This window comes from Aphelocoma coerulescens, chromosome 15, assembly GCF_041296385.1.
Source record: "Aphelocoma coerulescens isolate FSJ_1873_10779 chromosome 15, UR_Acoe_1.0, whole genome shotgun sequence".
Taxonomy (NCBI): Eukaryota; Metazoa; Chordata; class Aves; order Passeriformes; family Corvidae; genus Aphelocoma; species Aphelocoma coerulescens.
Window position 1 is genome coordinate 9174888 of NC_091029.1, and position 12694 is coordinate 9187581.

The 12694-nt window shown below is 40.8% G+C and overlaps 1 protein-coding gene across 3 annotated transcripts; it reads left to right on the forward strand.

Moving 5' to 3' along the window:
• Positions 1-1192: 1192 nt before the first annotated feature.
• LOC138119407 (solute carrier family 2, facilitated glucose transporter member 11-like) lies at positions 1193-12570 on the forward strand. 3 transcript variants are annotated; one of them, XM_069031265.1, is made up of 14 exons: positions 1195-1329; positions 2264-2362; positions 2956-3116; positions 3601-3725; positions 4067-4196; positions 4804-4952; positions 5317-5504; positions 6475-6585; positions 7117-7218; positions 7542-7617; positions 8406-8533; positions 8870-10499; positions 11383-11459; positions 11912-12570. In XM_069031265.1, exons 1-12 carry the CDS (start codon positions 1306-1308, stop codon positions 9074-9076), a joined length of 1500 nt encoding a protein of 499 aa, XP_068887366.1. In that variant the 5' UTR covers positions 1195-1305; the 3' UTR covers positions 9077-10499; positions 11383-11459; positions 11912-12570. The 3 variants fall into 3 exon arrangements, with proteins under 3 accessions (XP_068887367.1, XP_068887366.1, XP_068887365.1); XM_069031264.1 differs by lacking the exon at positions 11383-11459; XM_069031266.1 differs by lacking the exons at positions 8406-8533; positions 11383-11459; positions 11912-12570 and having other exon boundaries at positions 1193-1329; positions 8870-9091.
• Positions 12571-12694: the final 124 nt, after the last annotated feature.

A 12694-nucleotide genomic window follows, 5' to 3' on the forward strand; every position in this document is an offset into this window, starting at 1 on the left:
ACTCATTTCTTTACACATGTCTTCCTACAGCATGATTGTGTTCAACCTGTGTTACTTCTTCCCTCTTACTAAAGGCAGTCCACAAGAGTGAAAGTGGTAAATCATTAACACTGCCATAAACTATTATGGATTGGGAATAAAGGTTGAAGAAGTACTTGTGAATCTCCAGTGTAGGATCCAGGATCACGCAAGTGCAACACAGGGCATCTTTGAAGACAAAATCCCTCAAAGCCCAGAGTATTGGTTGAGCTCCATACTGGATCTGGAAAAAGCACATTTCTTGTAGTGTTCAAATCCCAGGTGGAAGGATGCATCTTGTCCTCTTCTTCAGGAAAATAAATAAAAACTATACTAGGCATTTAAGGCATGTTTTTTCCATTGTACAGCACTGAACAATAGTGTGAGGCCAGATGAAAATGAGACAGCAGTAGGAGTATTCTAGGAGGGACACAGACAAGAGGAGCAAGAGGAACGGGGCTCTGCAGGGACTGTTTGATCAACCAGATGTTAAAAACTGACCACAGACAGTGTTTAGAAACCTCTCCAGAAAGGTCCAGAGCTGCCATGTGCGTCCTTCCTTCCCTCCTCAGCTCAAAGAAAAAATCTTCCTTTCCCCTCTAGTTCCTCCAGGCTCATCAGCTCTTCGCCCACTGAGATGTGGCATCTCGCTCTGGCACACAGTGGGTCAATTCCACTGTTACAGATAGGAAAGAGCGAGGCTTTTGAGCAGTTCTGGAAAAACTCTGACCCTTATAAAGAACTGGTGTTAGCAAGGACACAAAATGCCAATATTCCAATACTTTGTTTCCTGCATCTGGGAAATTGTTCAAGCAATTGTAAATCTTCCAGCAGGCAGAAAGAGGCATTATGGCTCAGCTACAATCATAAAGGCCTGTTGTAGACTGGAGGGGAGGAAAGCATCCCCTGCCTAAGCTGCTTGTCAGAGAGGTGAAGAGGGACTCTGCTCCCCTGAAAGGAAGATGGTAGCACTGTCTGACTCCTCACACAACAGGAACACGCGGGTGTTTTAGCAGTGCGAGTAAGGGGGAGTGCTCCCAATTCAAGAGGGATAAACATTTACCAATGTTGTAATCAGCTTGTTGTATCTGGGTCTTAGAATAATTAAACCAGCAAGAAGAGGCCCTGGCCAGTGTCAGGGGAGGACACAATTTGCTAAAAGCCACATAGTTAGAATTTAACTTCTGTGCTACGATCCCAAGCTCTTACAATCTCAGTGTGGAGCCCATCTCTCTCATCTGACAGACTTGACAAGGGCTCTCAGAGCGGGCAGGGTTTCAAGGGGAAATGGCTGGTTTCCTCTCAGACCTGGTAAGTATCCAATTTCTTGTGTTCTAGCCCTGGTCACTAAGAGCAGCATGGTCCTTAAAGATTACAGCAAAGGGAATCATTCTTTCTTGTAATTAGAATGAGCAACAGAGCATGTTCTTGGGACAACAAGGGCTCAGCAAAAAGATTGCCTAAATGATACCTGCAGAAAATACATTAGAAATGCAAAAGAGTGAGAGGTTTAAAAGAGGACCTAGGAAACCAGGAAAGATGGGAGTTTGGGGAAAGAGAGAGAACTTAGTGAAAAACACAAAACACAAAACCCCTCCCACTTCACTTCTCTGCACTGTCAAGGACAATTGAGGATACTCATCAGTTTAAAGTGTGACCTGACTAAATGCCTGAAAACATATGTGCTTGTGAGGAATGCTCTGAAATTCAGTGTACACCATAGAAACACAGCATTTCCAATATGAGTAATTCAGATAGTGCCTCTAAAAATGGCATTTCATATGGGGTTCATAAAAGTGAAACATAAAAATAAATAAGATTTAAGAGGACAGACTTGAGTCATCTCTGGAAAATGGTGAACACTGTCCCTGAGGAGGCAAAGGCGAAAGCAAAAACGGATTCAAGAAAGCTGTAGCTTCTTTCTAGTACAACGATAAACACAAATGATCTCAACAAGGCGTTTATGATTTTTGTTTTCTGTGGTTAGCAGAACTAACAGAATTACAGAATGTATCTTTTCAGATTGCTAATAACCAGGAGAGGAACATAGCAGAATGTACAGATTTGTAATTTAACAATTTCCCATGAATTTAAGTTGATTAATGAAAAATTCAAGATGGGTTTTTGCATTTTAAAGGTTTCTTAATCATAGAAATGTGAAGATACAAGATCCTGTAAATTATCTCACGGCCTGAAAGGTGTGCTGGCATCAGGAACTTAGGATGTGTTTCATTCTCTTTGGCAGGTTCAATACCGGAGGCTATTGCTAATGATTATGGTGCTGGGAATTGGTGGAACCCACCTCTCTGGTTTTCAAATGTCTGTGATAAATTATACTTCTCCGGTAAGCAAAGCTGGAGAAAAAAATCACATCTCTAACTGTTCCTCGTGGTCCTAGGCCTTATACTTTGCAGATGCTTTACAAAAGCCCTTAGGTGTTGCTGCGTCAGTTTATTCCCATCTGTTTCCAATGCCATACTGTCCTGTCAAAGTTCACATGATTCCTAGGAGCTGTGCTCCAAAGACAACTTCCCACAGAAGTTTGTGGAAACAACATATTGAGATATCTCCTTAAAGTTTATGACATGGAGAAAAAAAAATAAATCTAGCTGATAGAGTCAGCCTTCAGCTCAGCCCTTTTCTCTTTATATCCATTACTGGCCACAAGAACATTTGCACTTTACTATAATGAATAAAAGGTTCTAATTTTTTGGTGTAGGAGAGCTTGGATTCAATGCACTAAAGAGTATAATTTATTTTTGAAAGATTCTCTTACACTATTAGGCTGTATGAGAGGAAATATCAATCTTAATCGCAAACAAGTGTCATATAGTCACACTTTTAGTCATGACTATTAATCTAATTTTTTAAATTGTAAACGTTATGAAGAACATTATTAGTGCCTTGGTGGAACAAAAATCTCTTTTTCTGTCCCAGTACATTCAGAAATTTATCAACGAAACTTGGCTGGAGCGATACGGTTCTGTGCTGCCTCAGGAGACCCTGATGTTACTGTGGTCCCTCATTGTGTCTGTGTACTGCATAGGTGGGATGATAGGGTGTCTGTGTAGTGGGTACCTGACTGCAAAATTCGGAAAGTAAGTATATTTCCCAGCATCTTGCTACCCAGGGCTGCAACAGGGGAAGCTATTAAATATTATTCAATATTTAATATTATTCAACTAACAGAATCTCACTGCCCTCTGCTGCCACAGAATTTACCCAGCATGTAAAACTACACCTGCATGCATTGGAGAAACAAGAACATGTAGATATTTCTGATTCCCTTGCCACAGCTTTTGTTGGCATACAATTCCCGTATTTTTGCTGACATTTTACCCACAGGAGTTTCCTTCAGCCTCATGGTTTGCTCACACAGCGAGTAAGAGGAATCTAGCTTTTCCCTTTCCACTCCTCTGCAAAGACCTCATGCCTTTTCATAACCAGATTTGATTGTCTTATAAACAATGGACTTAAACATGGCCATGGCTTCAGTCTGTAAATCCAGAGGAACAGTCAGACATTAGTCAAAGAAGAAAAAGTAAAACATGGATCATACCCACGTGTTGTTTGCTGTTGCAGGAAGAAATGTCTCCTGTTCAATGACGTGGTCCTAATAACAGCCACGCTGCACACTGGCTTCAGTAGGAGAGCCAAGTCTTTTGAGATGATCCTGGTTGGGCGCTTCCTCGAGGGCATCGGTGCTGGTAGGACTCCCCACTACTCCATGTTAATGTGACTTCTTTGGGGTGGATACAGAAATCTTCCTGCTGGGAGTACCCAGGAGTGTGCTGTAACCCAGTGGAACAAGGAACAAATTGGGGCAAGGTAAGAGAAGCTGTCCTTTGCCTTCAAGAGGTCTTGGAGAGAGATCTGATGGATTAGCTAAACAGCTTGCTTAAAGTAAAAGGTGCGTTTTCAGCCTATTACTGCAGAGGATATATGGGAAAGAGCTCAGAAGAGAGAGGAGAGAGCTGAAGGGGAACTGAAAAGGGACCATCTCTCTTTCTTTCTACAGCTTTAGCACTCTCCTGTCTTCTCCCTTTAGGAATACATATGAATGCCCATGTTCAGTATGCTGGAGAGATCTCACCTAAGAAGTTGCGTGGATTTATAAATGTGACCTCCACAGTGTTTCTTGCACTAGGAAAAACTGTAGCAAGAATTCTTGGATTAAGGTGCCTGTGCTGCTACTTCTCAGCCTGTTTTATATTTATTTTTCTTCTATATAGCAGGAAAGTGGTGTTCTCCCAGTCCTAGAAACAGACATACACCAAGGGTGGGGTTTTATTTTGCTTAAATACAGCAGTCAAAAAGGAGGCATCTACCCCATACAAGTCACTGAGGTTTCCATGTCATTCCCTGGGGAGAGAAAGGCCTGTCCCTTGAGAAGGATGACTCCATCTCTGGAGGTGCAGTCTCTCTGCTGAAGTTAATAAGAAAAGACTGTGTGTAAATACTCTTAGTAAATCTGTGAGATCTGAAAATTTTGCTAATTTCTTGATAACCTCATGCAGACTTGCAGTATTGGTTCAAAGGGCTGTTGTGAGAATATTCTGACCTTCAGAAATTATTCAAACTCTAAGAGTCTGCTGTCCTGCAGAAGAAATAAAGTATTAATCTATTTTCCTGTCCCTAAACTAAACATCATCTATTTCAATTTAACTTTTCAAGGACTGTATGTATTTTGTGTCTCTTTGGCTAGCCTAGAATTTAGAAAATACCAAATTAGTTATAAACTGTAATTTTACTGGACTATAAATAGATTCTAACATGCTTTCATAGAGATCTTTTAGGAACTGAAGACATGTGGAATGTGCTATTGTCCTTCTCTGGACTGGTGGCATTGATTCAACTGCTCTTTTTGCCATTCTTTCCTGAGTCCCCGGCCTATCTTTTGCTGCAAAAAGAAGACAAAGCTGGTTGCTTGAAAGGTAAAATGAAAATTTAGATCCTTATTTTGTTAAATCATAACTCTTGGGAAACTGAAGCTAACAGCAGGAATTGGCTTTTCTATTAGCCAGCTACAGATTTCTTGATAATTACATGATTAAAGTCCTCCAGACCAAGTAGAGTCATCAGAAATATTTAAGGTCTACCCCTAACTGCCACAACATTTTCCAGGGAAGTTTCACTATGTTCCAGTAAGTGATGTTCCTTCCAGTCCTTTGCTCAGTAACTTATGAATCAAAGCATGGACTCAACTGCAAATATTTAGTGTCATTAAAAGTTGAAAAACACAGAGGTATGAGTGGAGCAGATGATGGAGGACTATACTTCATTCTGTCTCTTCTATAGCCATGAAGCAACTCTGGGGAGAAGGGAACTATCACACAGAATTTGATGACTTGATGAAGGAAAAGGCTATAACAAAAGGCACGAAAATCATGAATGTCCTAGAGGTGCTGAGAGAACGATCCGTGTACCCACAGCTGTGTACCATGATCCTCCTTTTACTGAGTCTACAGCTCTGTGGCCTGAGTGCAGTTGAGTATGCCCTATTTCCATGCTTGGATCTGCTGTTAAGCCTCCAAAGTGCCACAATGCCAACTTGTCCCTTTCCTCTGGGGCTACATTATTCCTCCTCACACAGAGCACACTGCCTGAGACCTGTGGCATCATCCCCAGTATTCTTCATACCTTTAAGGGAGCTTCTTAGGTGGGAATACAAGAGATCCAACTCAGCCGAAGTTCCTGCAAGGGCACTGTTGCCTTCACTCCCCTGGTGGTATGACCAAAGAGTCTGTAGAGGAAAGGGTTGCAAGTATCCTAAGGCTTGCAGCAACCCAGCACCACTTTCTTTGACTTCTGCAGTAGAAGGTGGCCAGCTATTTCCATCTGGTTTCATTTCATTTGATAAAGGACATTTATCCATTAAGTAATATCCTTTCAGCTGTTTCCACATGGGCTGAGCCCAATGCAGCCCAAGTTGGCAGTCATCCCCCTTCATTTTATCACTTGTCTAGGGGTCTCTCTCCATAAGCCCTGGTTCAACTGTGAGCTCTGCTGGAGGTGGTTCATTCCAGCTTCCAGCAATGGAATTCCCTCTGCACTCTGCTGGCAGGGAAATGGTGCCCATTCCCTCAGGGACTCTGCAGATGAGCAGCTTCTGTTTAGCAACTGGAAAAGGGCAACAGAATAAACTGTTTGGATGACAATGTATGGTCTGCTAAGACTGAGATTTGCTTTTCTTTCTCATCCCTTTCCTTTTCCTTTTTGTCAGAATGACACCTAAACTACTTTTTTGTTTTCCTTTTTTTTTTTTCTGGACTTACAAATCCCTTTCCTTGATTGCCATTAACCTGTTGATTTCTCACATCTGGAGCAGTTATGTCACCTCTCCTAAGCCCCAATAATGTATTGCTGGTTTTGCAGTGATGACAAATCTCGTTCTAAGTGATGCTGGATAAGCACATATCACATCTATTACTATGCTTTATTTTTCTTATTTCCCAGATCACCTTCTACACCTCAGAAATTTTTCGGACAGCCAATCTGCAGGAAAGCATAATTCCATATGTATCTCTAGGAGTTTCACTCTGTGAACTCATCTCTATCATATTCTGTGTAAGTCAGAGCTTCCTGGGGTTTTCAGAATTAAAGTATTCTTCCTTAAAGCAAATGAATCTTCTCCTTGTGAACCAAAGAATTTTTCTGTGGTGTTGCATAAATCTGTACAGTGGTTGTTATCACCCACTGCAAATTTTATCCCGACTTTCATGTGTTTCTTCCCATCTTCATTCATCTTAATTTCTTATAAGAATCCCTTATGAAATGTCATTCAAACATAAATATGTGTACTCATTTCCATATATTTGTGTGTATCTATACATTCAAATGGAATTGTAACATGCTTCCATTGATTACAGTGTTTAAGAAGTAGCTGGGCAGTAGAAGTAGCTGCAATGCTGGGCAGTGATGGTAATTCATAGAATTAGAGAGTCTAGAAGGAGTTCAATAAAGTAACAAACTTGGTACCAATAAGACTTGTGTTCTCTGACGTAAAAAGAGCTCAAGGAGAATGCTTGATTTGTTGGATGGCTCACAGATGGATTTTGCCATGCTTCCAGTGATAGGCAATTTTTTCCTATTCCTCAGAGCTCCATAATCGATCGGTTTGGACGTCGAATGCTCCTGTGTGGTGGTTATTTGCTGATGGCACTGATACTGGTGTTGCTTGAAACAAGCCTTCTGCTGAGCGTAAGCAAATGTCTCTCTGGAGTGCACCTGCATCGGAATTCTCTGTGCAGAACAGCAGATAGTCAGCCTTAGCTTTCATGTCCAAACCAGCAGGTCAGAATATCTTCTAAATACAAGCTCACTTCTGTAGACGTGACACAACAAGTGGCTTCTGGCCTTTCTCTGTGTTCAGTAAAGAAGGATAAGTAGGTCTAGAGAGCATCTATTACACAGCTCAGGATCATGGGCTTTTTCACAAATATTGCTGCTCCTGTGCTTCGATCAGCTGTGCTACAGCTATAAAAGTAATTTTCATTCTCTTCCCTCCCTTCACCTTTGTCTAGGATCAGTTCCTCTGGTTGCGTTATTGCAGTGTTATTCTCATCTTTTTATTCATCATTGCTTACGGAATAGGACCAGGTGAGTACAACAATAAAAGCTACAGGAAAGCTTGGACCACAGGGATAAGCACAGGCCATGAATGTATTAGAAGTAGAACTAGAATGCGTGAGTATACCTTTGAAAATCAACAGCTTAGTTGAGACAGAGATTGAGGGAATCTCAATTTTTGATGAATTAATCACTCAAGAAACAATGTCTTTAACAAATTATATTAAATCATTCACACCCAGATGAATCAGGACCCTGTTTTCTCTCACTGGATTACTGGTTCAAACCAAATAAATTCTTGTTAATCAATTCACAAAGACTTGTTTTGCACGGTGTGAATACTGTTCAGTGCATAAAGGTTCAAATGGCTGATCTCTGCCAAAGGGCAGAGATAAGCTTTTCTAAAATATCAGAGTTTTCTCAACTTACCTCTAAAATCATACTCTATGAAAGAATGACACCTGACAGCATGCATAATTCGTTTCATAGCACTTCTGTGTTCTTGCTTGTCCTCTCTTAATGTCACTCAATTGCCTACATCAGTAACACCAAACCCAAACTTACAGCTCTCTGTTAAAACCTCACTCACCTAAGACCAGTATTTACTCTGGAAGTTCTCTGACTAAACACTACCAGTAGTGACTAAAGTCTCCATGTTCAAATGGCAGCCTTTAGTATTGCAAGGGTTGTATATGACAGCCACGAATGTCTTGAAAACACAACCGAATTTCCACAGTAGCAGAACTGAGGTAACTTCTATGGGAAATGGTCAATTACAACAATGTTTCTATCACTTTTTTTGTTGTTTTTTTCCTCAGCTGGAGCTGTTGTGTCTGTCATGAATGAAGTCTTCACCCTCTCAACAAGGGCGTCTGCTTTTGTAATTGGTGGAATCGTCATTTGGCTAGGCCTCACATTCACTGGAATGATTTTCCCCTTTGCTGTAGTATGTAATTTGATTCAAATCTTCTCTTTGACTCTGTCAATTTAATCTCGATTTCTAGCCTGATCTTGACAGGGAGTAGGATGAAATGACTTGTAGATTATCAAAACTGTGAATTCCTTGTTGGTACAGCATAGGAAGACGATTTATATAAAACACTTCCCAATACTTCAGAAACCATCTTCTGCCCCAAGAAGAGATTTAAAAAACAAAAAAATATTGTTTCTGTAAAATGACCTTATTCCTTATTTCACAGGAACAGATCAACAAGTTTCAAGAATCTATAGGGGCAAGTGTTGCCAAGGAAATCACTCATCTTGTTCTATTTTTTATCTCCAGATGCTTCTTGGTCCTTTTTGCTTCCTCATCTTTATTGCTGTCCTGGTCATTTCAGCGGTTCTTATCTACCTGTTCCTCCCAGAAACAAAAGGGAAGTCAACCTCCGAAATCACAGAAGAATTCAAAACCTGCCACTTTAAGAGGAAGCGTCATCAGGCTGTGGAGATGAATGCTGCTGAGGAAAAGACATTTTGCACCAAGCTCTGATAAGCCACCATAAGTAATTTCCACTGTTCAGGCATAACACATCCGTTGTATTTCAAGTCTTCCTCCATTGCTATCATTTTAAAGCAGTAAGATTTGTGTCTATGTTTCTTACTTTATAAGAAGGTTCTGCTCAGGATTAAGAGCAGGATGAAGAGAGGATTAAACATAGGCATAGTTCTTGCAAACAATTTTCATGTCATGTCTTTTTGCTATCACACTCTAAAGGACTTAGTATTGATTACAAACACTGCACATGCACAAACATGTAGAATAACAACTTCTATTTCTGGGAGCTGACATCGAGTAACTGTGTGTCCTGATTGTCTCTATGACTGTCAGGGATCAGCCCTGATCCCTGGGCATTTGGTACAGACAAACTCTCACTTGCATCCTCTGGAGCAAACTGACTGCACTCTCCATGCATATCAGTTGTAGCAAAATCAGGAGGAAGTTCTTGTAATACATTCTGGCGCCTCATGGATGGCACATGGGTTAATAAATACACACGCAGTGCTGAGAGCTGGAAGACAAGAGCCCTGGAGAGATACAGAGAGTAAGACTTTGAGAGAGTACTGAGACAGTAGACAGTTTGAAAATTCAGCCCATTTTATAAATAAGTAACTGCTCAAAAAAAAAAGAAGTTGTATCTGCTAGCTTTGTACTGGCCTAGGACACACAGCACTCTGCTGCTGCACATCAGCACACAGTCCTACACTTTACCACTGCTGTGCTCCACCTCTGGACTGTGCTACTCAAGGACTGCCGGTCCTGCTGACCACTGCAGCATCTAATCACTTCCCTCCCCAAACTCTTCTACCTTTGTATAGGATGATCAATTATTTTTCCTTTTTCTGTCATGATTACAAATGGTATTCCATGCCTCCTCTTTAGCAGGACTATAAGTCCTTTCTTTCTGCAGTTTAACCATTCTTATTTATTATCATTGTGCTGAGGTCTGAATTAGTGTTGAGTTTTAGGGAGTTTTCTATTTAAAATTTTCAAATAATATATTCACTGCTTCTAAAGGAATAACCACAGAAGAAGCTCTGATATTAAAGCACTAGTGTGTGTTTCAGCAGTTGAAACCTGGGTTAGATTTTATATTCACTCCCTTCATCACTCCCTGTATCAAAATAGGGAGCATTCGTGCTACTGAATGTTCCCATTCAGAGAGCCCTCTCCTATTGAGGGACTGGAATATTTAATCCACCCATTTTAAGCATTGTCCAATTGCTACAAAAACCATAAATCAACAGAAATCTTACGAAGTAAACATTAACCTCAGCCTCAGAGTAGGATGGTTACTTAAGCTGAAGGTGCAGAAAAGGCATGGGAGAAAACATTTCTTCAATCTGACAGAGTTCTGTCTGCCTGGGTTCAGCCATCCTTTTGATATAAGATGAACAAGCTCCTTCCAGAAGTGGTGAGTACTGCAGCTGGCAGCACCAGCTGTTAGCATTTAGCTTTCAGAAGAACTGAGAAGTTGGTTGTTGAAATCACCATACCTAGAGAAAATGCATTACATATTTACCAAGCTTCTTTCAAAATAATAGGATAGGCAGGGGATAATACTTTCAATTTTGTTACTGTAAAAATTAGAGTTAACATCTGAAATTTAAAAAATCAAAAGACACTGGCAATATTCTGGACTAAATCATCATGGAAACTTTGAAGGAAGTTCCAGCCGGTTAGAAAAACTAATTAAAAAAATTAAATTAATCTAGTTCTTAAATGGTGAGGTATTTCTGTACCATTTTTATCTGCTCCCGCTTGCTTCCATGTCCAAGTGTGATACTATCAGGCTATTTTCCTAGCTGCTAGCCTGATAATGCTATGAAATGGTACATTTGAAAAGAAAGGTTTTGTGGATGGTTTAGTTAGTTAATGTGAAGAAGAGTAGCAAAACTGAAAATCCACAACCTTTATCTCTCTGATCTTTTTTTGCATTGATGGCGGGCATGTTCTGCTAAGATTGCTTAAGCATCATCAAACAAGCCAATATCCTAGAAATGCAGGGACTACGATATCACAGCTTCTTCTGTGATGAGATTGTACTGCTCCTTGCATGTTCAGTACCAGTGGTTGGTTGTAATGCTCTTTGTGTTGGGAATTGGTGGATCCCTCACAAAGGATGATCCCTTTCAAACCTCTATGAACAAATCCTCATCCATGACAAGAACAAATCCTCATCCATGACAAGAAAAGCAGATACAGCACCTTCAGGAGACATTGATGGTGGGGTCAAAATGTAAAGGATGCTTCCCAAATCAAATTGCAAATTGTTTCCATTGACTTTCCATTCCCAGCTCTTTCCACACACCCTTCTTTGCAGAAGAAAAGAACAATAGCTGGCCTATAGCTGTCTCTGACTGGGCATGCCCAGGTAACAAACACATCAGTCCCTCCACTTAACAGATGTAGCTACCATGCCCTCTTCCCTATGCCCTCTTCCCTATGCCCTCTCTGACAGTGCAGTTTGCAGCTTCCCTTGCAATGCAATAAAGGGGAATTTCTAATGCCTGAGTTTCCTGTGTGAAAATAAGAACAGTGTGAGGCAAAAATGAAACATTGATGTTTTCCATGCTGTTCTTTCCTGGCTTGCACCAGTTTCACAGTGAAATGCAATTGCAAGTGGCAGTACCTCTGAACGGTGCTGAATAGACATTAAAGTCATAGAGTCACTAACTCAATAAAGAGATGGAAAAATACATGATGGGATCAGTGTTCACTATTGGCACTGTACCAGATCAGTGGTGTGTTCTGCTGTGGTAACTTCCACTTTCATGTCTCAGTTCCTTCTCTCTGATTTTACTTTCTTTGCTGCTCCTTTTGCAGGAACTGGTCTCAGCAGAAGCACAGCAGGAACACTGGAGAAGGAGTGTTCATCCCTGTCAGACAGCACCATGGCTGGTTTAAAACCATCAGCCTTGGATCCCTCTCTCCCTCTCTTATGAAGTCCAGCCATGCTGACTCTGATATAGCTCCAGTGTCTCCTACAAGAAGTCAGGTTGCTTTGCTGGGCACCTCCTCTGCTTCACGGCTTGATGAACCTTTCCATCTCAAACATTCATCCTCCCAAACTGCACTAATCCAAAGTGCCAGACCTCAGGAGGTCTGTTCTCCCAAATGCTCACTATTGCTGCATCTCTTGCAGTTACTGATAAACCAGTGAGTATATGATTAACCTGCCAGTATTAATCTTTATGAGTTGTTTTAATCCCATCCCAGGGTCTCTCTTTCATACTTCTGCAAGCAACATCGCAAATTATTTTGACTACTCACCCTGCCTATCTTGCCTTCAGGAAAGAAGGAAATTTTAAATATTTTATTTCTATTGCTGTTTCACACCTGAAGACTGGAGTGTACCACGTCACAGTAACCAAACAAACTGGATTTCATGAAGTTAAACTTTGCCATCGTCATCATTTTGTCATCATGTTCAAAGTGCTGTAAAAGGAGAAGCAAAAAAATAAAATAAAATTATCTTCCTCTGATTTATTTCCAGGAAAACCTCATGTTTTTCTGCTTCCTTATCTTTACTGAGGTCCTCATCAGCTCAACATCTTCATCTTCCTCTTCCTTCCAGAGACAAAGGGGAACTTTGTTATGAAAATAATC

What these genes read in the sequence shown, in the direction of transcription:
- LOC138119407 (XM_069031265.1), top strand. Translation starts at nt 1,306, where the DNA reads ATGGCTGGTTTCCTCTCAGACCTG. An exon ending in GCAAGAATTCTTGGATTAAG is followed by an intron (nt 4,197 to 4,803) that starts GTGCCTGTGCTG and finishes ATGCTTTCATAG; the next exon opens with AGATCTTTTAGGAACTGAAG. An exon ending in TCATCTCTATCATATTCTGT is followed by an intron (nt 6,586 to 7,116) that starts GTAAGTCAGAGC and finishes CCTATTCCTCAG; the next exon opens with AGCTCCATAATCGATCGGTT.